This window comes from Aspergillus heteromorphus (genome assembly GCF_003184545.1).
Source record: "Aspergillus heteromorphus CBS 117.55 chromosome Unknown BO70scaffold_10, whole genome shotgun sequence".
In the NCBI taxonomy this organism is placed as follows: Eukaryota; Fungi; Ascomycota; class Eurotiomycetes; order Eurotiales; family Aspergillaceae; genus Aspergillus; species Aspergillus heteromorphus.
The window spans coordinates 115,042-137,900 of NW_020290415.1; the positions used below are offsets into that span (position 1 = coordinate 115,042).

At 57.8% G+C, this 22,859-nt stretch overlaps 11 protein-coding genes and 2 non-coding genes across 13 annotated transcripts; 6 read left to right on the forward strand and 7 right to left on the reverse strand.

Moving 5' to 3' along the window:
• Window positions 1-567: 567 nt before the first annotated feature.
• On the reverse strand, window positions 568-1,263 carry BO70DRAFT_395794 (uncharacterized protein; the record flags this gene model as incomplete). The annotated part of the gene is made up of 1 exon (XM_025546568.1): window positions 568-1,263. One exon carries the CDS (start codon window positions 1,261-1,263, stop codon window positions 568-570), a length of 696 nt encoding a protein of 231 aa, XP_025399789.1.
• Window positions 1,264-2,423: 1,160 nt separating this feature from the next.
• BO70DRAFT_379192 (uncharacterized protein) lies at window positions 2,424-3,961 on the forward strand (the record flags this gene model as incomplete). Its single annotated transcript, XM_025545316.1, has 2 exons — window positions 2,424-2,912; window positions 2,987-3,961. The coding sequence occupies exons 1-2, from the start codon at window positions 2,703-2,705 to the stop codon at window positions 3,959-3,961; spliced, it is 1,185 nt and encodes a 394-aa protein (XP_025399790.1). The 5' UTR covers window positions 2,424-2,702.
• Window positions 3,962-5,050: 1,089 nt separating this feature from the next.
• Window positions 5,051-5,656, forward strand: BO70DRAFT_386810 (uncharacterized protein; the record flags this gene model as incomplete). The annotated part of the gene is made up of 3 exons (XM_025545850.1): window positions 5,051-5,407; window positions 5,474-5,541; window positions 5,611-5,656. Exons 1-3 carry the CDS (start codon window positions 5,267-5,269, stop codon window positions 5,654-5,656), a joined length of 255 nt encoding a protein of 84 aa, XP_025399791.1. The 5' UTR covers window positions 5,051-5,266.
• A 460-nt stretch (window positions 5,657-6,116) lies between these two features.
• Window positions 6,117-7,069, reverse strand: BO70DRAFT_386811 (Zip-domain-containing protein; the record flags this gene model as incomplete). Its single annotated transcript, XM_025545851.1, has 2 exons — window positions 6,117-6,875; window positions 6,905-7,069. The coding sequence occupies 2 exons, from the start codon at window positions 7,067-7,069 to the stop codon at window positions 6,117-6,119; spliced, it is 924 nt and encodes a 307-aa protein (XP_025399792.1).
• On the forward strand, window positions 6,999-7,850 carry BO70DRAFT_23341 (uncharacterized protein). Its single transcript, XM_025538804.1, has one exon. It carries the CDS (start codon window positions 7,327-7,329, stop codon window positions 7,813-7,815), a length of 489 nt encoding a protein of 162 aa, XP_025399793.1. The 5' UTR covers window positions 6,999-7,326; the 3' UTR covers window positions 7,816-7,850.
• Window positions 7,851-9,005: 1,155 nt separating this feature from the next.
• Window positions 9,006-10,512, forward strand: BO70DRAFT_379194 (uncharacterized protein). The gene is made up of 4 exons (XM_025545317.1): window positions 9,006-9,461; window positions 9,524-9,708; window positions 9,782-9,902; window positions 9,954-10,512. Exons 1-4 carry the CDS (start codon window positions 9,145-9,147, stop codon window positions 10,330-10,332), a joined length of 1,002 nt encoding a protein of 333 aa, XP_025399794.1. The 5' UTR covers window positions 9,006-9,144; the 3' UTR covers window positions 10,333-10,512.
• Window positions 10,513-10,618: 106 nt separating this feature from the next.
• Window positions 10,619-12,102, reverse strand: BO70DRAFT_370633 (MFS transporter; the record flags this gene model as incomplete). The annotated part of the gene is made up of 3 exons (XM_025544754.1): window positions 10,619-11,609; window positions 11,662-11,721; window positions 11,777-12,102. The coding sequence occupies 3 exons, from the start codon at window positions 12,100-12,102 to the stop codon at window positions 10,619-10,621; spliced, it is 1,377 nt and encodes a 458-aa protein (XP_025399795.1).
• Window positions 12,103-12,873: 771 nt separating this feature from the next.
• Window positions 12,874-12,959, reverse strand: BO70DRAFT_t157. Its single transcript has one exon. It is a non-coding gene; the product is annotated as a tRNA-Tyr (tRNA).
• A 12-nt stretch (window positions 12,960-12,971) lies between these two features.
• BO70DRAFT_t156 lies at window positions 12,972-13,044 on the reverse strand. The gene has a single exon. It is a non-coding gene; the product is annotated as a tRNA-Lys (tRNA).
• Window positions 13,045-13,536: 492 nt separating this feature from the next.
• On the reverse strand, window positions 13,537-15,785 carry BO70DRAFT_290754 (uncharacterized protein; the record flags this gene model as incomplete). The annotated part of the gene is made up of 2 exons (XM_025539367.1): window positions 13,537-15,164; window positions 15,269-15,785. The coding sequence occupies 2 exons, from the start codon at window positions 15,783-15,785 to the stop codon at window positions 13,537-13,539; spliced, it is 2,145 nt and encodes a 714-aa protein (XP_025399796.1).
• Window positions 15,786-17,047: 1,262 nt separating this feature from the next.
• BO70DRAFT_428669 (succinate dehydrogenase/fumarate reductase flavoprotein subunit) lies at window positions 17,048-18,870 on the forward strand. The gene is made up of 3 exons (XM_025548001.1): window positions 17,048-17,489; window positions 17,546-18,530; window positions 18,586-18,870. Exons 1-3 carry the CDS (start codon window positions 17,133-17,135, stop codon window positions 18,672-18,674), a joined length of 1,431 nt encoding a protein of 476 aa, XP_025399797.1. The 5' UTR covers window positions 17,048-17,132; the 3' UTR covers window positions 18,675-18,870.
• Window positions 18,871-18,904: 34 nt separating this feature from the next.
• BO70DRAFT_386813 (ferric reductase family protein) lies at window positions 18,905-21,001 on the reverse strand (the record flags this gene model as incomplete). The annotated part of the gene is made up of 2 exons (XM_025545852.1): window positions 19,185-21,001; window positions 18,905-19,148 (listed from the first exon to the last, which is right to left on the reverse strand). Exons 1-2 carry the CDS (start codon window positions 20,933-20,935, stop codon window positions 18,905-18,907), a joined length of 1,995 nt encoding a protein of 664 aa, XP_025399798.1. The 5' UTR covers window positions 20,936-21,001.
• Window positions 21,002-21,354: 353 nt separating this feature from the next.
• BO70DRAFT_290455 (copper transporter family protein) lies at window positions 21,355-22,116 on the forward strand (the record flags this gene model as incomplete). The annotated part of the gene is made up of 3 exons (XM_025539348.1): window positions 21,355-21,399; window positions 21,462-21,492; window positions 21,629-22,116. The coding sequence occupies 3 exons, from the start codon at window positions 21,355-21,357 to the stop codon at window positions 22,114-22,116; spliced, it is 564 nt and encodes a 187-aa protein (XP_025399799.1).
• Between the last annotated feature and the right edge of the window lie 743 nt (window positions 22,117-22,859).

The following is a 22,859-nucleotide window of genomic DNA, read 5'->3' on the forward strand; positions in this document are numbered from 1 at the left end:
TGATACCTGACCAATAAGGGAGGGGGGAGATTGGGATCGGCGTTAGATGGGTCTGTGGGCCTGAAGTTACTCTGTAAGAGCTTTACAAGGAGCCCTGTGCGTCGAAGGGATTGGATGTATGCGATGAACTGATGAGAACATTCAAGGGTGACTGACTGGTTAGGAGGAGGGGCGTATCTTTCGGATCCGGGATCCGCAGTCGGATTCAATGACGACAAACAAAGTTTCCTTTGGTAGGCAAATTCCATATTCTTACGTGACAAAAGAAGTGAGATGACCGTGTCCGAATCGGCTTTTCTGCAGACAGCTGGTAGATGCAGGAGCTTGAAATTTCCAAGGAGACGAAGAAAGGTGTTTCCGCCGCCAGCGACGTCCCCGTTCCACACCATATCCACATCCACACGAGTGTTCGGCTACTAGCCACAGAAAGAACAGTCATTGTCTTGGGAAAAGAAAAGAAAAGAAAAAGACAGGGGGGGGGGAAGAAAAGAGAGGAGACAAGAAAGGTTGATCCCAGAATCCAGTCTTCACCACACGCAGCAATGGATCTCCAGAGAAGTTGGTGAACTATGCGGTGTCCGACTTTGACAAAACGCGGGTCCCAAGAGGATCCTCGAAGGAGCGTGGAGAGCGGATGGAAGAGGGCTTGCCCTTGTCGAAGTTCGACAAGGCCTGCTTTACCTTGGTACAACCAGCGGTATCATCACGGTGCAGCTCCATGAGCGCCTGGACAGACTGACGAGTTTGCGAACGACTGGCATGGTGAGAGCGGGTGAGACCCAAGACCTTCTGGTTCAGAGCATCGAATGTCCCGCAGACCGAGATCATATTTGCCGACAGATTCTTCAGATCCCCCGACAGGTCCTCCAGATGGCGTCGAAGGATATCAGTCTCGACATTCAGGTCGGATTTAAGATCCAGAAAACTCTGATGGACCGCAGTGCCGTCTTTCAGGATCTTGAGCGCGCTTTCGACCCAGGCGCCATCTCCACCGGCCGAGGCCGAGGCCTGTTCGGTCTCGAGACGCTGAGCAAGGGAGCGGAGCTCAGCAACGACGGAGGAGGGCTGAGGTTTCTTGGAGGGGGGCGCGGGCGAGGGGAACGAGGACGATGCGGTACGCTTGCCCGGGACAGCCGGGGATGAGGTCAGGGACGATGAGCTCGAGGGCAAAGCCTGTACGGTCAACAGGCTATGCCGCATGGCAGGGATTCTGGGACCCTGCTGCGGAGCGCCTGCATCGGCGGAAGCCGTGGGTGGGGCCATGCGGCGTGGTTGACGGGGTATGGCAGGGAGAGGTCAAGAGGGAGGGTTGATGGGAAGAATTGGGGAGAGGGGAGGGGGAAAGGGCGAGAGAAAGAGAGGGGACTGGAGGGCATGGCAGTGACTATGGTGAAAATCTGCTTAGAGAGACAGTGAATTTGTGTCTCATCAAAGGCGTCACTCTTGAATTCACTTGCATCCAGAGCAAGCCCTTGGGGAATAAATACGACACGGATACCTGGGGTGGGAGCATTCCCAGGTCAGGCACCAGACATTCGGCTGTACGCTACTCCCAAAACGTGCAAAGACTACCAGGTGTCTGGGACCCGATGCTATGGGCTTGTGACAGTTGGACTCTACGGACTGTGTTGACGGGAGGAATCACCACACAGCCGATCCTCTGTGGGCTGCAGGTTAAGAAGATAGGGCTCCCGCCGCGAGTGAGCGTAGAAACCCCGAGGCGAAAATGACCAGGAAACCAAGAACGAAGACATCACCACTACGCAACGGGCAGTGATCGGAGTTCTGTTGCCATTTCGATTTCTATTTATCTGCGATCGGCACGGCCGACCAGACGAGGGGTTGCCTGGCTTGAGTCACACGGTGGCGAGGGTAGTAATAATAGGAGAGACCAGCTGTTGCTGGAAACACAGACGGCTCAGGGCTCGAATATGGCTACGAGACAAGCCACTCCCCATGCGCAGCTAGGCACCAGGGTTCCCCTCGAACCGTCTCCCCTTTCTCCCCTTCTCACCTCTGCCCGCAAGGTGAAGGAAACCCAGCAGACGGTCGCCAATCAGGCCGGGGGGCGGCCCCTTCAGCACCGTGGACGGGCACGACGCTAAGGCCGACCAGGAAGGATGGCAGATGCTTGTCTCGGGCTAGTCGCCAGGCTAGATGGGCCAGACGGGCCCGACGGACGCCTCTGGAGTCTGCTCGCTGCGTACCCCCCGAAATTGCCTCGGAATCTTCCGGTGCCGCCTCCCTTACAGCGGGCCAAATGCAAAGAAACAGTCAGGGTGAAGCTTCGAACAAAGCACGACGACGGCTGGGGGGGGGAGGGGGGAAGGGGATACTGGAGGGGAGAAGACCAACCAGATGGCCTGGTCGAGTGGGTGGGGAGGGAGAGGGTGAGGCCCTGATTGCGCGGTCCGCCTTATAGGGCTAAGGGCTATTGCTTCTGCAGTCTGCTGCAGGCCTGCAACGGACTCCGCGGGTGACGGTTGAAACCTGGCTGCCTACTGCATACTTCTTCTGAGTCTGACGGGCCTCCTCCCTTCTTTTGTTCCTGCTCAGCCCTCCACTGTCATATCTAACCCGTCCTGGCCCCGACACTCTGGTCCTGACCAGATCGGTCGCTCGTTACCCATTTACCTCCCCATTTACTGTCCCCATACTATGCTCCTGTGAACGGGATCCCTCTCAACTGTGACATCCCCACGATGTTCCTTCGCAGCCTTGGCGTTGCAGGCGTGTGGATAGCCAGCGGTGCTGCTCTCCCCGTCCACGATCTCGGCGACGCTGCCAGGGCGCTGGCCACCACCAGACTCACCACCGCTGACTCCGTTCCCGGCGTCACCGGCCATGAGGTCCATCTTCCCGTTCCGGGGTTAACCTACCCTCACGACAAGGACCCGTCCAAGGCTTACCTGGTACGTGTGTGGAGGGACCGTTGGTACAGACCCCACCGGGGCACTCAGATCACTAGTTAACACATCCCCTCCAGGCGATGAACGTGCGGACCGAAGACAACGCGCTGCTCGTCAACAACGTCAGCATCTTCCCGGCCACCTTCCCGATGAACCTGCCGGCGACCCGATACCGAGACTGGCGCGGACTGGAGTCCGAGACGGTGACGCTGCAGTACGCCGTGGGCATCAAGTATCTCCCGCCGCATCTCGATGGCATGGCGGCGGCGGAGGAGGAGGAAGAGGAGGAGGAGGAGGTCTACCAGGTGGAGCTCAAACTGTTCGACCTGTCCGGACACCCGGCCACAACCGACCTCGTCGTCGTGCGACTGGGCCGCGCGGACGAAGGGATGCTGGTCCTCTCGCAGATCCTCGTCGAGCCGCTGCCCCGATACCGCGACCCGCACGGCGACGGCAACTGCCGGTGGCACGTCAAATACTGGCGCATGATCGGGAACAAATACCGGGCGTGGCGGCTGAGGAAGGGACATGGACAGGCCCGGGGGGCTGCGTTGCATCAGAACAGCATCCTCCTCCCTGGAGGGTGTGCTAAAGCGGCTGCATCCATCCCCATCCCCATCCCCATCCCCGCCCCTGCAGGGTCCAGCCGACCCGTCCGGCCCTCGGAAGCGGACGAGCAGCTCTCCCGCGCCCCCGTCTCGCCCTTTCAGGTGTTCGGGACGGAGAAGTCATCGTCGTGGTCGCGTCCGGCCCTGTTCCGGGCGCAGTACCACCGACCGGACGTCTGGCGGCTGGTGGTGCCAGCCATCGTGCCGGCGCTGCTGGGAGCGACGGCGGGGCTGGTGGTGTGCACGATGGGGGTTCTGGTGTGGCAGATGATGAGCTGTGTGTGTGGGCGGATGGTGGGGACGGGGACGCAGAGTCGACAGGGGCGATGCGGACGAAACCCTGCGTGGAGTCGGAGGGGAGAAGAGTGCGTGGCGGTGGTGGTGGAGTCGGAGGAGGAGGAGGAGGAGGAGGATCGGGAGAAGGATCGGCTGAGCCTCGTCTGACACCGACAAGCAAGACGGACGGTAATAATTAATGGCTGGCTGGAAATGACTACTCGGTGGGGGCTGAAACGGGCGCAGCACAGCCCTGGCTAGACCGGTCCACTGCTTGTCTACCCTATTGTCTACAATGTGTGCATCGATGATCAGGGTTCTCTCTCTTGTAGGTGTTGGATAGACACTGGGAAGTGCAGATAGGGTGAACCCCGTAGCAGACCCGTGTAGGAAGAGAGAAAAGTCTCTCGAATGGGATAGTTCCTGGATCGGGCCAGACCTGCCTCGCTTCAGCTTCAGTCTTCAGTTTTCAGTCTTCAGCCTTCAGCCTTTCCGCCCGGGCGCGTCCGGCGGTCGGCGGTCGGCGGTCGGAGCGTCGAGTGGAGGAGGAGGAGGAGTCGCTTCTGTTCTCCCTCGTAAAAATCGGACCCCATGCACGGCACAGACCACCGCCAGTCGAACAATGTGAATTTTGGGCTTTCGGACTTCCGAGGGAACAGACAGCGAGAGAGAGAGAGAGAGAGAGAGGAAGAAAGAGGAAGAACGAACGGGTTTGTCCCTCCGCCCCGACAAGTCGATGAATGATGGATGATGGCTACGTTGCTGCCTGCCAACCCTAATCCTGTCCTGTCCGTTACCCCGTTGGCCTCTGGCCTCCTCCTCCTTGCAACCGCCGACTGAGACACGGGCGATCCACTGCGTCATGAACCTTCGCGCCCTCTCGCTGTCCCACGGGCCAGAAGATTAATCTTCAGTGTGTAACAACAGATCGTCGTGGGTGGGATTGGCGACACGTAGATATCTACTTACTGCCGACCAAGTAAGTGCTGGCGACACGCCTAGTCCGGGGGGATGGCCAGCCCTGGGAAGCCTTCATTGGCGAAGCTTGACCAAAAGCTTGACGGAAGGGGGGGGGGGGGATCCACAGCCGGGGGATAAATTGGTGGGAAAAAGGATGGTCAGTTGTCCCTGAGCCACACACTCTCTCTCTCTCTCGGCAGGGCTGAGTCCGGTGATGTCACTGTCGCCAGAATAGAAACAATCCCTATCTATCTACTCCGTACTCGACATAGTATCTCTACCTAGTCGGGCCCCAACGGTGAGGTCATAAGCTCGGTGGGATTGGCCCCCCCCCCCGGCCTATCCTGCCTATCATTTGGGGCTGACCGGTCCTGGCTTAAATACGGGCGTTGCGCCCGGTCGCTGAACCTGTTTTTTCTTTCTTCAGATCAGAAGATACCCATTTACACCTTGCTCCAACACACTTTCTACCCATCAATCAACCCCACCAAACCTAAATCCCAATCCATCATCATGTTCAGCTGGTTCAAGTCTGCCAACAAGGAGTCCGCTCCCACCACCCAGCAGCCCACCTGGAACCCCGACACCATGACCATGCAGCAGCCCCAGCACCCCGACGCCCCCATCTCCGAGCGTGTCGTGTCGGGTCAGCCTGTACGTGACGGACTCCTTTCTCTGCCGAATCCTTTCGCGGGAGTGAACCATACTAACGCGCAACAGGGCCAGCAGGAGACGATGCAGATGAGCCTGCGTGGTGGTGGTGAGGGCGAGGATGTCTGCTGTGGCGTGTAGGTTTTCCTCTTCCATATCTCCCTCCCTATACTATATACTATACGATATACTGACGGAACCCCCAGTTGCGCTGGTCTCGCCTGCTTCGAGTGCTGCGAGTGCTGCTGCTAGAGAGAGAGAGAGAGAGAGAGAGAGAGAGAGAGAGAGAGAAGAGTGATACCTGATACTGTATGAATGTCCATGACGGGGTGGGTGGTGCCGGTTCATCTGATGCGAGCGATGTTATGACGGGGCAGGAGGCTGTAGATTAAATCCGAATACCCTACCATTTGAATATTATGATATGACCATTTTTTCTTTTCTTTTTTTTTTTTTTGGTCATGATTTTATCTGATTGAACGAGAGGGATCCGGAGCGACCGGAAGGGCAGGTGTGGCTGTGTGGCTGTGTGGATGTTCATTCTTCCGCCTCGGGAAGAGGAAGAAGGAAGCAAAGTGAAGATGATGGGGATTCAACATTATTAACTACTCTTTATTAGTCACGCAGAAGTCTCCAACGAATCACTCAGTAAGTACATGCTTTTCCCACCCCTGACCACGGAAGAGCCTGCCAGCTCGATCCTGTGCGCAGCTCACGCCCACTTCCCGATCAACGCCATGATGCCCGCCCCCAGCAACGTGCAGAACACCATGTACAGCAGCTTCGACCGCCGCCGGGTGCGGCACGGATCGAAGATGAAGTCGCGCGCCAGCAACTCCACCAGCGCGCTGGAGATCAGCACCAGGTAGGGCAGCCAGACGCGAGGGCCGAACGGGATGGCCGACAGCCGCGCCCCGATCCCCAGCCCTTCGAAGGACTGGTGGAACACCAGCACCGGATACAGCGTCGCGAATTCCGACCCCGTCACCCCCAGGTTCAGCCCAATGATCACCGAGTGGAAGATGATCCCGAACTCGAGGATCAGGAAGCCCGCGATCTGCTGCCGGAACGAGCGTTCGGCGGATTCCGCGGTCGTGGATCCTGTGGGCTCCGTGGACGAGGTCGTGTCTTCGGTGGATCTGGAGGCCGGGACTTTCTCTCCGCCGCCAGGTCCGTCAGCGACACCGTCCGTGGGACAGCGGTGCTGATGGGCGGGGTGGGGATCGTTGGAGATGAAAGCATTGGGGGCGCCCTCATCGCGATGCATGCCGTACTGGTGCTCGACATACACCTCGGCCGCCAGATCGAGGAGAAAGATCAGCACGATGGCGGCACACCAGGAGTACTCGTTCCAGTATCCGGACACGCCGACACAGGTGGTGGGCCCGATGCGCTTGTAGGCCGGGTCCAGCAGGTGCACAAAGGCCGTGGCCAGGATGACCCCCGTGCCGAAGTAGCGGGCAAACACGTACTCCAGCGGGGCATGCTTGTGGCCACGACGGGGAAGACAGTGAAGCCCATGGAGACGAAGAGAATCACGAAGATGGAGGAGATGCGGGCCCCGAGGTGGCCGTTGTAGTCGTTCTCGGAGATGGCATAGTAGCAGAACACGTCCTCCTTGCTGGCCGTGAGGAGGTTCACATCAGAGGCGTTGAAGGCACCCATGATGACAGTGATGAGGAGGAGGAGGAGGGGGGGAGAGTAAAGAAGGGAGTGGACTGTGCATGACGAGGAAGAAAGGATTGTTGATGATGGAGAGTCGCAGCACACCCGTTCATCTGGAGGCAACTCGCTCGCTTCAAAGAACCCCCCTCAGAATCAATTCCCTCCCGACTGGATGACCATTCACTGCCTGCCTGGCCTTAGCTGGGGGCTCTTGTTGGAGGGTAGGGCTGAGAGTGGTAGGTAGATGGCCGAGCTGGATGCCAGCATCATCTCCTTGCGACTCCCCACGGCGCCCTATAGGGCTGATGGGCCGAGTGGCCTCACCGGACAGGGAGGGCTTGGCTGGTGGTGCTGCCAGCCATCCCCTAGATAGGTCCTCCTCTCGAATCCACTTGCCTCCACTTGCCTCCACTCTCATCCTCGTCCAGCATTCTTCTGCTCCGTCGCCCTCCCGCTCACTGGCGGCCACGCCTGTCGGCTGGACCCGACTGCAACGGTGCATGGCCCGGATGCAAGCCAGAGGTACTCGACTCGATAGGGGGTCCGGGGGAGAGGGAAAGACTGCGTTCTCGGGCAACATGGGTCGCCGTTCGGTCGCGCAGATGGCCTGCAGGAGAAGCGCTCGGGGAACACCGGCGAGTGAAGTTCGGGGTCTTCGGCCAGGTCTGGTCTGGATATATCTGTGGGAGATGTCCCCGCAGGTCTTTCGTTTGGAGTGCGTCCGTCGTCTTCAGTTCGGTTTTTAGAAGTGTCGGGGACAACCTTATGGCAGGGGAGCGCGATGGGTGACTACTCCCTCTCCATATCTCAATCGGTCTAATGAATGAAACTGAGGGTTAAGAGAGCTGACTTATCGGGTGGACAACAGCTCGCCCCTTTCTGAACAGATGAGCCTGGGCTTCCACTGTCGGAAACAGGACCTGACTCGTGGACCGAAAAGATGTGTCGAGAACCTTCTAGCCAGGGAGGCCCCTATCTCGGTTGGCTTCATGTTGCCTCCGATGCGCCTGATCTGCCAGTTGATCGTGATCGCAATCTCCAGCCATCAACCCCCAATTTCCACCCGCCATCGCAATCTCGTTATGGATGGCACATTGCGAACCACATCCACTCGACCGAGAAGGCGTGCAGGCACCTAGACCGGGCTGGTCCTCTATCCAACACGCATCCATATTGCATCCAGATACACTGGGAAATAGAGATGGCGTCTCCAACGCCACGCCGGGGTACCGCCCAGATGGCAAATAAAGAAGTGATAACTACGCCCTCATCGACATCAGAGACGTGTCACAGCCGAGATCACCCGATGGAGATAGCCTCTGCCCAACCACTGCGCAGGAAAGTGGATTAACCTCCCAAGTCCACGGGGAGGAGACACGAAGAGGGGGCAGACAAGGGGACGCAGCACCGAGCGCCTATCCCAAAAACCAGTCTTCCCTCCAACTCCGACCAGTGGGGACTCGACAACAAAAGAGCGCTTGGGTCCAGCCAAGGAACAGGACTTCGGAGCCAGACCCCGATCGGGCAGCGAGGGAGGAGCGGAATCCAGGATGGCTTTCCCCGGGGCTGTGTGGCGGATCTTGTTCTTTGTCTCCCACCCGTAGTCCATCCGATCGGGACGGGCTAGTGGGAGGCCTGGCCACTCGCGTTCCATCGTGTACGCACATCCCCCTGGGGCGCCTGCTGCTAGCCTGGGCCAGGGGCGAAGCTGGACCCCAACCTTGGACCCCGGTGCTGGGTCACCGGGTGCTGTCTGAGTCGATCTGTATTCGTGGTGGCGCCCTGACGGTCCGGCGGGCTTGACCAGTGGTGGATGTTGGGGATGCAACTCCTGGCCTGCTCTGCCGCACTCGGAGCCGGATTCGCACACGATGGCAGTCATAAATTGGTGATTGGAACCAACCCAGCGAGCTGGACGAGTTGACTCTCGGGGTCACTCTCGTGGAACTTTCTTTGCGTGCATGGCGGACCTGACCTGTCAGTCTGACGAGCCCTAACCCTCCAGGGGAACCTCCTCGTAGTCACAGCCTCCCCAACCGTCGATACTCGTGCCCTCGGCATTCACCACGCTCGCCATGATCGCTCAGAAGAAGGGATACGCAGTCCCGGTCATCACGGGGACTATCCTCGGTGTGCTGACCATCCTCATCATGGGCTTCCGTCTCTTTCTGCGCAAGCGCCGGGGCCAGTCTTTCGATGGAGGCGACTACCTCACCATGTTCTGCATCGTGATCATGATCTATGCGACTATCGAGCCACAAGTCATCATCCTCCTTGGCACGTCGTGGAACCCGCCGTACGATGCGTCGAGTCTCCCGACTGCAACGAAAGTCTCCCATCAACGGATCGGGAGCCAGATGACCCTGATGAACGAGGTCGTCTATGTCTTCTAGTGCGTGTGATCCCATCCACTCCGGCCGGTTGCGTCTAGCGGGCGATACTGATATAGCCTAGTGCCTGGTCTCAGAAGGGTGTTGCGTTACTCTTCATCGACCGTGTCCTGGGAGTGCTGCCCTGGGTTCAAACCTGGATCCGAGTCTATTGGGGGATGCTGTTGGTGACATTGGTGGGGGGGCTCGCTACCATTCTCACCGTGTGCGAGCCCCTCAGGCTTTACTGGCAGGTTCTGCCCCATCCAGGTACGTACTACAGGACAAGAGATGATCCCCCGCATCGCATCTCCCCCGAGTCTAAGGCGCCTCGCGGTTACAGCCGAGTGCATCTTCCAAACGGCCCATTTCCGCATGCTATTCCTCCTCGACGGCTTGACCGATGCTCTCCTCATCCTCCTCCCCCTGCCGTGGATCGTCCGGGTCAAGCGGCCCTGGTACCAGTAAGGAAATCTCCTCTCGACCCGGCCAGGTTCAAACTGACCGGACCCAAGGCGTGTAGGCATTATCGGTCTCTTCTCCATGGGCATCTTTCTGGTGAGCATCGATCTCGCTCGCTATCCCGTCGCTGCAGGTAGACACATGCTGTACCTCCAATCACTCTGGTCGGGGATCGAGATATTCCTGTCGGCGCTAGTCGCGAATATTCCGACCCTATGGACCCTGCGACGAGCAAAAAGGCCCGAGCCCCCTTCATATGCCGAACGCGCGACTCGCGAGCCAGCGACCCCTTCGAAGAACAGCAACACGATCACTCAGACAGTGGACGTCGAGGATTTCTCAGCCGGTGACCAGACATTGTCGATGAGTTTGCCCGAGCGGTATGAGGGAATCGGAAGTGACGAACATCTTGTTCACAAGAGCCTGGGCTGAGGTCATGAGGGTGACCTGTTTTTGCATCCATACACATACATCGCCAGATCCAGATATATCAGTCGGAGGGACACTCGACCACCCGACTGTCCGCCTCGAGGGAGATGTCACATGGACCAGCGCGGTCTTTTATATATATACCCTATTCATCATCATCATCATCATCATCATCATCACGCTAACTACAAACGAAACACGATGCGCCAGTCGCCGCATCCATAATGGTCACATAATTCAAAATCAAACAACCCGTCCCAAAGCCTCTTCTGTTCATGTCTGCCACCACCTACATCTCGTAAGAATGCACACTCGAGTTCCGAGTCCAGACCCTGAACCTCTTCCCCCAGAAATACATGGGCCCAGCCAAGACAAGCGGCCCAACCGTGAGGGCAAGCTGAACCATCGCAGGAGTAAAATAGCCCCGGGTACGAGCCGCCAACGACGGCAGCCAGAAACTCATACCAAACCCACACGTATTCTTAATCACGGTGACCACCGTCATAATCTCCCCGGAGATAGGCTTATAGCAGTCCACGGCATACGCGACGCTGATACTCCCAATCGCCGCCCCACAGATGCCACACAGGGCATACCCAACCACCAGAATGACGGGCCAATCCCAGCGACGCTCCATCGCAAACGCCCCAACCACCGTGGACACAACGACCAGAACCAAGCACGGAAGCAGCGCAAACAGACGCATCTCCGCCTCATAGACCCCGTTATTCCGCCCGGTAGCCTTCAGCACCACCCAATCCGACCACGGCCCCGCCGTGACAAGCCCAACCAGGACGCCGACCGCAAACGCGAAATTGGAGTATCCCACGGCGGACGCGCTGAAGTTGTACGGCGGCGCGCCGAGAACAGACGACTCGGTGAGGTTCCAGAAGAGAACGAGATTCGAGGACCCCGAGACGGCGAGGCCAGCCCAGAAGATGATCGGGTAGATGCATACGCGCACGGGGGTGAGACAGTCGCGGAGGAGGAAGCGTTTCCATTGCGGGTCGGGGATCTGCCAGAGGTGGAATTGGGTTTTGGAGGGGAAGCCGGTTCCTGGGCTTGGTGTGGGGGGATGAGGGGGTGGGAGGGGGGTTGTGGTGGAGGGTTTGGTGATTTTCTCGTCGTCGGGGATGGGAGTAGACACGGAGATGGGAGAGGTCTCCTGGGTGAGTTGAGTGTCGCGACGGTATCTGGTTTCGGGGTAGCAGAGCAGGATGGTGATGAAGTTGAAGCTGTTGAGGGCGACGGAGAGCCAGAAGAAGCTGCGCCAGCCGAATCTGGGTGGCGTTAGCGGTTGATTGTTTAGATGGATGGATGAATAGATCTTACCGTTCGGTGATGTTGCCCGAGATGACGGGGCCGAGGTAGGCACCTAAGGACGTGGAAGTGCTGATTATCGAATGGATTAGCAATGTCCAATGCCACTATATCCAGGTTGACTCACAAGTAGGCCATGGTCCACAGTCCTCTCTCATGCAGAAACAGCATATCAGCAATAACCTGGATGGCCATGGTCTCGTTCGTGGCTGCCCCAGCGCCATTGACCACCCGTGCGACAATCAGACTGGCATACGAGGTCGCGCGAGCCTGCCAGATCAGGGCAGCGATGCTGATCAGAGTGAAGACGAAGTATGTCGGCCTCCTCCCGAAGATATTGGAGCAAGGAACGATGAGGAAGTTTGCGTAGGCGAAGGCCAAGATACAGACACCGGTGATGAGGAGGAGCTGGGTGTTGTCGAGGTGGAATTCCTGCGCGAAGGAGGGAAACATCGGGCTCATGGATAGGGCTGTTGCGGTGGAGAAGCAGGTGGCGAGTAGCTGGGTGAGTAGGGCTGTGTCTGTGATACAGTCAGTCCGTGAGACAGTGGGGGGGTGTTGGTGGTTGGTATTCTTGACTTACACTTCCACTTTGCTGACCAGTTGAGCGGATCGTGGGGGTCATTTGAAGGCTGAGGGACGAGGCTAAACAGTTAGTATCGAGTATACGGGCAGACATGATTTCGAGGGTGGCAACTCACACAAGGCCCGATTTCGATCCATGAACCCGCTGGTTCTCTCCATCGCGCATCACCGCCGTGCCGGGCGGATGGACGACATTCTCGGGGACAGCTTCGGTCGAGTCCATGATCGAGAATCCAGAAGCCGAGGATAGATGTCACGAAATGGAGTATATCACGAAGTAGAGCTTAATTGAGCTGGGATGGGGTAAATACCTGCCAAGCAGGACGTGTGATGTGTAACTATGTAATAAGCATCGTTGAACATGGGGGAGAATCTCATCGGGATAATAATCCTGGACCTCAGGCATGTGCGACGCAAGGGATAGGGACCGGTGTGCTGGAAGGGACTCCATCATCCCTTGACCTGGGATCTGCGGACAGCTATCAATTCTCCGAGTAAGGGTCAGGCGGCTACGTGAGGGAGAAGTGGCACTGCGGGTAGGACAGAATCTTGATCTTGTGTCGGGCTTGAGGCAGTCAATTCTGAGACATGTCGTGTTGGAGTGGTATGAATACAAAAAAAAAAAAGAAAAAAAGATGATCCCCCGAACCAGAATCGAACTGGTGATTTTCCGGTGACAATGAACCATTACAGCCGGACGCCATAACCAACTAGACCATCGGGGGAGGGGAAAAGAAAGCCCAACGCGGGGGTTGAACCCGCAACCTTGAGATTAAGAGTCTCACGCTCTGCCGATTGAGCTAGCCGGGCTTCTTGTGGAGGACAGACCGGGAATAAACCCCTATAAGCGGAGTGAAAAGAATCCACATTCACCAGCCTCACTCTTAGCCAGAGACTTAACTTACTTACCATTGACGAGCACCATGGAGTAAAATTGTTACTGTACCTCTTTGCGTCTTGTTGAGGGACGGTTTATATATATATATCTCTCTCTTTGTTTCTCCGCTGCTACGACGTGTGCCGTATCTCATTTCACTACTACGTTCAGAACTGCCAGGTGGGGAAACCCCCGAGATATATTTCTGACTGTACTATACACTATGATCAACACCAGAATCCTTCGAGTGACCGTATGAGTAACGGATTCAATGCGAGTCACCTGCTGCAGCTAAGCTTTTAATCCATGACCCCAAAACCGTATCAGTGTAAATCATTCATTCTATTATTGTACTAACATGATGGGCTTGCTAAAACGTCAGACCAGACCAAAGAACAAGAAAACAAGAAAAGAAGAAAAGAAAATCATGACGATTCTTCCTCGACAATGACCTCCACCGCGTCCCGATCCCCGACATCGCGGGCCGTCGAGTACATCGCCGCCTCGCGCTCCATCCGCGTCCGAATGAAGAAATGCCCGCTCTCCTCCCGAACGCCCACATGCCAGCGTTCGCGCAGTCGCGGTCCCGAGGGTGCCTCCCCCGCCATTCCTGCCAGGCGAGAGGTGTCGGGACTGCTGACGGCCAGGGCGAACAAGTTCGGGGGCTCCGTGAAGTCCGTGACGAGGTGGCCGCGCAGCTGCAGCAGGATGAAGGCCAGACACACGACGTTGGTCACGAACACGACGGCCAGGATGACATAGAAGACCTGCTGCCAGTCGGTGACGCGACCCGAGGCATACCCCGCGGACTGGAGCGTTGCGTTGAAGATCTGCACGACGGGCGGGTCGAGGGTGGAATTGGTGTAGTTCCAGAAGGGGACGAAGGGGGAGTCCTGGCTGCCCAGCAGGAGGGTCGTGCCCGCCATCACGGCCAGGGCCTCACCGGTCGAGGGCAGATTGCTCGCCAGGCTGGAGGTGTTGGTGGCGTTGTCGAAGGCCGGGACCATTTCCATCAGCATGCGCTCGATACTGGCGTCCCCCCCGGTGATGCCCGATCCCAGCGTCACCGAGTCGGCCCACTCCCACGCCACGCTCTTCCAGTTCACGTCCCACTCGTCCTCCACCATCCCGGGGTCCGACAGCCGGTCGTACTGCAGGGCGTCGGACGGGTCCTCGCAGATCGCGCTGAGCACGCCGCCACTCGAGTCGACCTGGTACTTGACCGAGCACTTGCCCGACTGCTTGCCGCGCAGGCCACACATCACGTACGGGGGGTTGTGGCCGGCGGGGGAGGCGCCCAGGAGATAGAGGTAGGTGGTGTTGAGGACGCGGGGGTTGATGATGGTGTTCATGGCCACGGGGTAGATGGGGAAGACGGGGGCTTGGTTGTCGGAGTCGAAGCCGAAGAGGTCGTCGATCACGGTGGCGTTGGTGGTCGAGACGGCGAGGGTGTCCGCATACCAGGTGGAGGCGTTGAAGGTCTCGTGGTCGGGCCACTCGGTATAGATCATGGGCTTGAGGTCTTCGGTCGACAGACCCGCGCACAGCACGTTGACGGCGGGCACGGGGACGGAGGCCTGGAGGATGTATTTGCCCTCGCCGGACAGATCGACGGGCTGCTGGATGTGGTTCTTCGGGTCGCGCGCGGCGGCAAACAGACCGGCGTGCGGGTAGGCGGCGGTGACATTGTTCACCATGCGGCCGTACTGCGAGGAGACCTCGGTGGTGTTGACGATCTCGATCCAGTGGCCCGTCACGGTGGTGTTGTCGTACAGCTGGCCGTAGGGCTTGGGACGGGAGACCAGCGAGGTCGACGTGTCGTTGCCGGACTGCACCTGGATGGCCCAGTCCTGGATGTACTGGTCGAAGTCGTGGAAGGCCCGACCTGCCAGCTCGATGGCCAGGCAGGTCGAGTTCCAGTAGACCGGGTCCATGGCCGAGGTGATGGGGGTCTGGCAGTTGTTTTCCAGGTAGTAGGGGTTGGAGTATTCCGTCGAGACATTGCCCTGCAGGACGCGATGGCGCACGGGGCCCAGAACCAAGTCGGGGGACACTGGGCATCACTGTCAGCAAGCAAGACACAGACGGCACCAATGGGTGTAGAAGAAAGAAAGACAGAAAGAAAAAAAAAAAAAAAAAAAAAAAAAGGGATCCTACCCAGAGCTTCGGCCGCAGTGGTGTACAACATGGCCACCAGGGCGACCACCAGGGTGATGACGCCCAGGATCGTCCAGCCCGAGTAGCGCAGGACTTCCCACTGCATCAGCAGCGACCCTGGCTGGGTGATCCATGTCCGCAGCGTCATGTCCGCGACGCTGACCCCCTCCGACCCATGCCGCAGAGCCCGCCGACTGAGCAGCTGGCCCAGGAAGGCGACGCAGACGGTCACATAGGACAGTTCGATGGTCTTGGCCAGCAGGGCACTGAGAAGAGAGGCGGAGGAGGCGGACAGGTTGCCACTGCGGCCGATCCAGTCGCCGTAGAAGGGCTTCAGGCAGGCGATGATGAAGAACAAGCCGGACATGATGGTGGTGTAGATGGCCAGGATGAGGAGGACGACGAACAGGGACTTGGCTTGGCGAGGAGCGAGAGGCTGGTCGACTGGGGGAGACTCGGGGGGATCGCCATGCCGATCCACCCCCAATGCTTTGGGCTTGAAGAGGCTGCTGGCCATGCTGGACCGGAACGACGACCGCGGACTGACGATGCTGAACTCGCTCTTGCTCTTGCGGTCGCGATCGCCGGTGATTTCACGCGGGCTGACCTCCGGCGACTTGGCTCTCATCAGGAGGTTATCCGAACACTCGTCAGCCACAGCCATTGTTGGCTGATGTGAGGGACGAGCAGTAGGGATTAGGGTTGGGGATGAGAGACGGCGAGAGAGAGAGGGAGGGAGAAGGGGGGGGGGTTGTGGTTGTGCGTTTCAAAAGAGGCGAACGGGGGAAGTCAGCCCAGGACCTTTTAAGGGGCGGTGCATTAACGTCCGTGAATCAACCCCTGTCATGATGCGGTGGCTCGACGGATAAATTTGGGGGCCAATACCTGGTGGGAACGCAGTGAAATGAGGGCCTTGGGGGTGGGTTTGGTGTGACAGCTGCAGGTAAATGGACTAGGGTTACACTCTACAAGCATCTCCGCCGGGTGGAGCAGCCAGCCTGGCTACGGCTTACTTTTTTTTTTTTTTGTAATAAAGCACCTCTCAACCCCAGTCCTGGGCCTCCTACGGAGTTGCTAGTAGTCATCGCATGTTCTTTGTTCCCCCGGTCTCCGCCTGCTCCCATTGATAGGCGTTGTCGTTTAATTTTAGGCCATTCGCAGCCTCTCCGGCCGGTTCTGGTTCGGTCCGCACCACCACCACCCACCACCTCCACCTGCAGCCCACCGCTGCCCAACCATGGTCGCTCCAGGGAGCTATCAATAGCACCTTGACTCACCTTGACTCACCTTGACTTTGGATTTGACCCAAAGAAGCTCCGCAGGCAGATCATGGGCTCCTCATCGCCTTGGAAGGCTGGGGGGAGGGAATGGAATGGGCTGGTCACTGAGCCTCTTCAACAAACAAACGAACAAACGACAGGTCATGGCGCGATCTTCCGGCCGACCGGAGATTCCCGGCTTCGTCCCCATCACGGACTTAATCTATCTCAACCACATCGACCACATCGCGCGCTAAGTGACCGGGTTGTGGACAGCTCAGGGACTAATTTCCGCTGGTGTTAATCTAAAGGCCGTGCGTGCGGCTGAACGGTGATTTCGCGAGGCGGAAGAAAACAAACCTGGCGATGCCCTAAGTCCCCCAAAGTCCCCTATCTCGAGCCCGCCCGACCGCCGGCCCAGACCCCCCCCCCCCCCCCTTGTCAAACCCCACTTCGTGCGTGACAACAATCAAGGAAGGATGTCCAGCCTGGTCGCTCGCCCGCTTGACCTGCTGCTTTTGCATTTTGCGTGTTGCCTGCTGTTTCCCCTCTTGTCCCCCTAGTTCTCTCTAGGCAGTCCCCGGGACATTCCTTCCACGCGAATCATGTCCGTGAACAGATCCGACAGATACGACTTGATCGTGGTCGGCTCCGGGTTTGCCGGCTGCATGACTGCCTTGAACTTCCTCGAGACAAGCCAGAACGCCCGTAAGCATGTCCGAGTCGCCCTGGTCGAGGCCGGCAAGAACGGCGAACGCTGCGGTGCCTCCCGCTGGACCGGAGCCTTCCTGCGGCTCGACAGAGACCTGAACTTCGACCCGGGCTGGATCCGAGAGATGACCGACGTAAGCGACGGTCAGGCCGATCTGGAGTATTGCAAGAAGCTGGCGAAAGAGGCCAGAGCGACAGCAGAATATCTGCAGGACCATGGCGTGCGGTTCATTCGACACGCGGAAGAAAATGCAGGCCGAATGTCCCCGCTTAACCGACCACAGATGGTTCCGCTAACACGGCCTAGGTTCTGCTGGAGTTCGAGACCGACCAGCATTTTGTCATGCCGGAGGGTGGCGGATGGGCTATGGTGCAGGTGCTCATGGAGCACCTCCACCGGTTTGACAATTGCGAGGTGCACTGGCAGACGGAGGCGAGAAAGCTGTTGCGAGACCCCCGGGGACGAGTGAACGGGGTGACGGTGCGACGGTCGAATGGTCTCCTGGAGGATTTGTACGCGCCGGACGTGATGCTCTCCTGCGGTGGATTTGAGGGCAACCAGGAGATGCTGGCCAGACATGTCGGTCCCACGACCGATCAGTTGTCGCTGATTGCGCCGGGATTGCGATACAACCGAGGCCAGGGACTCAAGATGGCCCTGGACGTGGGCTGCGACACGGCCGGATCGTTCGATGGCATGCACCTGGAGCTGGCCGACGCGCGCACCAGCAAGCCGAACGCGGCGATCTACGGCCACAGCTATGGGATCGTCGTCGACGAGCAGTGCGAGCGCTTCTACGACGAGGGTAAGCGGCAGCTGTTTGCCACATTCGAGGGGATTGCCGTCGAGCTGTGGCGGGGACACCACAACAACAAGGGCTTCTTCATCACTGACGCGACCATCATGGAGCGATTCCGCCCGGGCTGGGTCTACGAGTCGACGGATCGGGAGCCCTTCCAGGCCGACACCATCCGTGAATTGGCGATGACGCTGGGAGTGGACCCGGTTCAGCTACACAGGACGATCTCAGAGTTCAACGCGGCCTGCAACGACAAACCCTTCGATCCGATGCAGCTGGACGGGAAAGCCACCAGCGGTCTTCGGATCAACAAGTCCAACTGGGCGACGCCACTGGATAACCCCCCGTATTATGCCTTCCCGGTCACTGCGCAGTTGGTCTTTACCTTTGGTGGCATCAAGGTCAACACCGACTCGCAGGTCCTTGCCCCGGATGGAGCCCCGATTCCGGGGCTGTGGGCCACGGGGGAACTGACGGGACTCTATTACAACGGTAAGATCGGTGCCGGACCTAGATGGAGGCAGCAGGACGGCTAACTACGAGATAGGCAATCCACCGCTCACTTCCGTGCTTCGATGCCTGACGTTTGGTCGATTGGCAGGCACTCTGCTTGCCCAGAAGACTGCGTCGCACTGAGGAGACCTCGCTGTAGGGTTACTTTACCTTTGTTGTCCTATTCCGGACTGGTGATACCCTGTCGGCCATGTTCTGTCAGAGTATATCCCAGCGAGCTTTTCATTTGAATGAACGTGGGAATATGCAGGCCGGACTCGATGTAATAAGGGGTATCTTCGTTGCAATATAGAAAACAAAATCGAAAGTATATATATATACAAGGTGGCAGAGTCAGAGTTCTTCATTCATACTCACCATTCCACCCGATCATCGTGCACCAGCTGTACATCCCGCCGCTCATCCCCCCGCCACACCTTCCCAGGCTCATTGCTCGCAGCCACCGACTTGCGCAACCGAGTGATCATGCCCGACGGGCCACTGGCAAGGATGCGCGTCGGACCCTGTGATACACGCGAAAGGAAGTCCGACAAGTAGAGATCCAGATCGGGATGGGCGCTTTGTTCACATTCGGTGGAATATTGGACCATGAAAGGCCTGTCTGAAAAGTCCGATCCAGCAAGATATGCAGACTTCCGATCCCCAGCAGAGTCACAGCATGTGGCGCTTTCCACATCCGCCGGCCCCCTTTCACGGGTGACAAAGACGCGGATGCGACAGTTGATCGAGGTGGAAGCGACCTTCCGCAGGACATCGAGCTCTGGTTCGATCCATTGCATATCAGCCTCGCGACGGATCACCCAGACCAACTCCACCAGCCGACTCCCATTAGCGGTACAGCCTGGGTGGGTCATGATTTTCAGCAGAGGAGGTAGCACAAACGTGATGCCGGTGCCACCGGCGACACAAAGAACGTTGATGTCGTTGTCTGCATATGCACCCTCACTGCCACCGCCCATGACTGACTGGCCATACGGTCCTGACAGAACAACTGAGGTTGTCGACGCGAGACTCGCCATGGCCGCAGTCTCCCCTTTTCCCGCGCCCGACTGCGCCTTAGCTGCCTTGGCGAGGTGTGAAGTTAACCCTTTCCTGGCGCGGATGATGTACGTGTGTGGCTGGCCAGTGGGGAGGGTGCCCGGCACGCTGGCGGGGGTGAGGGGATGAGCCTGCCAGATACTGAGCTCGGGAAAGCAAAGGAAGAAGTGCTGGCCGATGCGCCACTCGTCATGGTTGTGCTGGAAGTCCAGTCTCACGACATCCCCGTCAGACTCATTTGCAAACGGCCGGATCGTGGCTTTGGGGATATGCAGCCCAAACGAGGCGTTCACGGACGGGACATTGAGATGGTGGATAGCGAAAGTGCGGACCAAACGGGCCCCCCGATCAAGAAACCAAACGACCAGCGAGGCAATCATCCAGCAGTACAGATGCGACCAATGGGCCCAGCAGGCACCCACGAACACCATCGCGACGACGTAGTGGGCCTTGCGGAAGCATTCGTACCCCGTGAGCCGAATCCCCCACTTTGTGCTGTGGAAGACCAAGAAGGAGAGAAGGATCATGGCGACAATACCCCAGATGATATAGGGTTGGCCGATGAAGCTGTTCCACTGGGACGGCTGAGGCTGGTAGAGTCGGCCCTCGACGATCGTCCAGCCGAGGGTGTGCAGGGCGGATTGGATGTAGATGACGTATCCGAGCCAGCGGTGGAGGAAGTTGAAGTGGTGGTAGGGAATGCCGGTAATGAGCGAGAGGAGGGATTCGCGACTGGAGAGGAGGACGGACAGCGGGATGAGCGCGAAGGCGAGCACCCCGATGCGATCTGCCCATGTGCCGAGGCCGCTGCGCGTGTTCGACAGCCCGGGACTGCCGGAGATGGGCGTCACCCAGGTTTTGTAGGTGATTCCGACCAGAGTGAAGATGAGGAGGTAGGCTGACAGAATCAGGAACACGAGCAGTTGTAGTCGAGTGGTGTGTCCGAATACCCAGGAAAGGGTGTCTGTTTCAGGGAGTAGATGTCGACGGACAGCAGCGCGGACGGTCCTGCTGAGACGATAAGCTGCGCCTTGGGGACTGGCGGAAGGCTCGAGAGGTTCGGAGTCGAGTTTGGGAGAGGAGGAGGAAGCAGTGGAGCGATTGCGATTGAACTGGATGAAATGCCGTCCGACAGCCCATAGGAACAGAATGCCCACGATCACGGCCCAGAGGATGAAGCTGTACAGCATGCTGATATCATGGTCGTGGTAGACGGCGTCCAGGTACGCGCAGGTCCCGGCATCCTTGGTGCAGGGAACCTGTCGGGCAACATATCCCCAGTGGTATTCTAGGGTGGAATCCGAGGAAAAGTCCTGGATGTGACGGGCAGCCCGGGAGCCGGTCATGGTGCCTGATCGAGGCAGATGTCAACACTCGAGATGCATGATCGAACAGGTGTCAGACTTCACGGCATGGGCGACCTATAGATATATCTGGCGCAAGAGCCAGACCTTGGAGAACATATTACCATCCCCACCAGATGTCGTATTAATGGCCTCCAGACGACGCCGGGGTGGAGTCGCCAAGTCCGAAATGTGCTCAAGTGCCAGTTGCCAAGCGGGCTCCGCTTCCGCCAAGACTTCCCACCGGATGGCAGTCATTCCTTCGTGCCCCTAGATAATCTCTGGATGTCCATATCTACATGCATCCCTCCCCTGTCTGTCCATTCCATACGATAACATCACGTTTATTCAGAATCATAGTCTCCGACGATCGCCAGCCTCGCTGGATTCGATTCTCTCTCACAATGGGCATGGACATGAACATGGACATGTCTAGCAGCTCCAATTCGAGCGACTGCTCCGTCACAGTAGGCCTGGCCATTGTGTATATATGTCAACTACGTTTCACTGACCATACTGCGCGACACAGATGCTATGGAACTGGTCTACCATTGATTCCTGTCAGTCCCCCCGTTCCGTCCAAATAGAATCCGTTAGAAAACGGATGTTACCCCTAGACTAGCAAGGTGTCTCGACAACCTTATAGCTAGGGAGATCCCATTGTGTCTTCGATAGGATGACTGCTGACAGACCCAGGTTTCCTCGCCCCGTCCTGGCACGTCAAAACCGCCGGACAGTTTGCCGTCTCCTGCATCGGGGTCGCCTTCCTCGTCATCGTCTTAGAATTCCTCCGTCGACTCGGAAAAGAATACGAAGATAGCATCCAGCGTCAATTCCAGCGGCACGTCGCCGCGCAAAGCGCCCACGAGAAGATGCAACTATTCTGCGGTGACTCCATCGACAGCACGCCAACAATAGTAACCTTCCAAGCAAGCCCCATGCAACAAATGATACGCGCACTCATCCACACGCTACAATTCGGCCTCGCATACATCATCATGCTGATCGCGATGTATTACAACGGGTACATGATCATATCGATCTTCCTGGGGGCGTTTTTCGGGAAGGCGTTCTGCGACTGGGGACAATATAGGGTTGTGGTGCCGCGCCCGGCTTCTCCGACTGCCGCGCCAGATGCGGCCGCGGGAATGGCGGGGGAAAAGCCGATGGAGTGTTGTGGGTAGATGGATGGCACAATGTACATAGATAGAATATGTGACATGCATTTCACCTTCACCTTATCTTGAAACTCACCTGCCGGAGAGGGTAGGTCTAGGCGTCAGCCAAGAAGCTAATGCGGGATACCCAATTCCGACTGGTGGAGGATCCGGATATTATCCACAAGGGCCCGCGGATCGAGCATGAGCAGATTTGAGCAGACTCTGAGTAAACTGCAGAAGCCGAGAAAGAGGAGTTTGGGAAGCCGCTGCGTAGACAGGGCTTGATACAGCCGCGACTGGACCAGTGGTGCAGTTGAAATCTGCCACCAGTAAATATATGTAGATGGAAGATAGCCCGCAAACGCGGCGAGAAAAAATGCGACCCCTAGAACGATACCCACTAAGTACATCGAGTACTACCTCTCCGCAGATAGTGATTGTGGGGAACGGTACTCCGTAGAATCAGCTGTTTTTTTAGCATTGAATAGATACAGAGTAGACAGAACTCCGTGGACCCTTACAATTCCGATCATGCTGCCAGTCCAGTCGTATTCTGGCTATTCTCGGCTGTAGTCTTCGGCTTGACCCACTCAATTCCGCGCTATTAACGACATAGTAGCGCGCATATCGAATGGACCCCAGGCACTCACTGGACCCTACATACCTGCCTCACCATCTAGTAGTGGTAAGTCGCCATGGGACAACATGATCAGGTGGTCAATTAGCACGTCCCTTACTTGTTAGGAGTTCTTATTCATATTATCGCA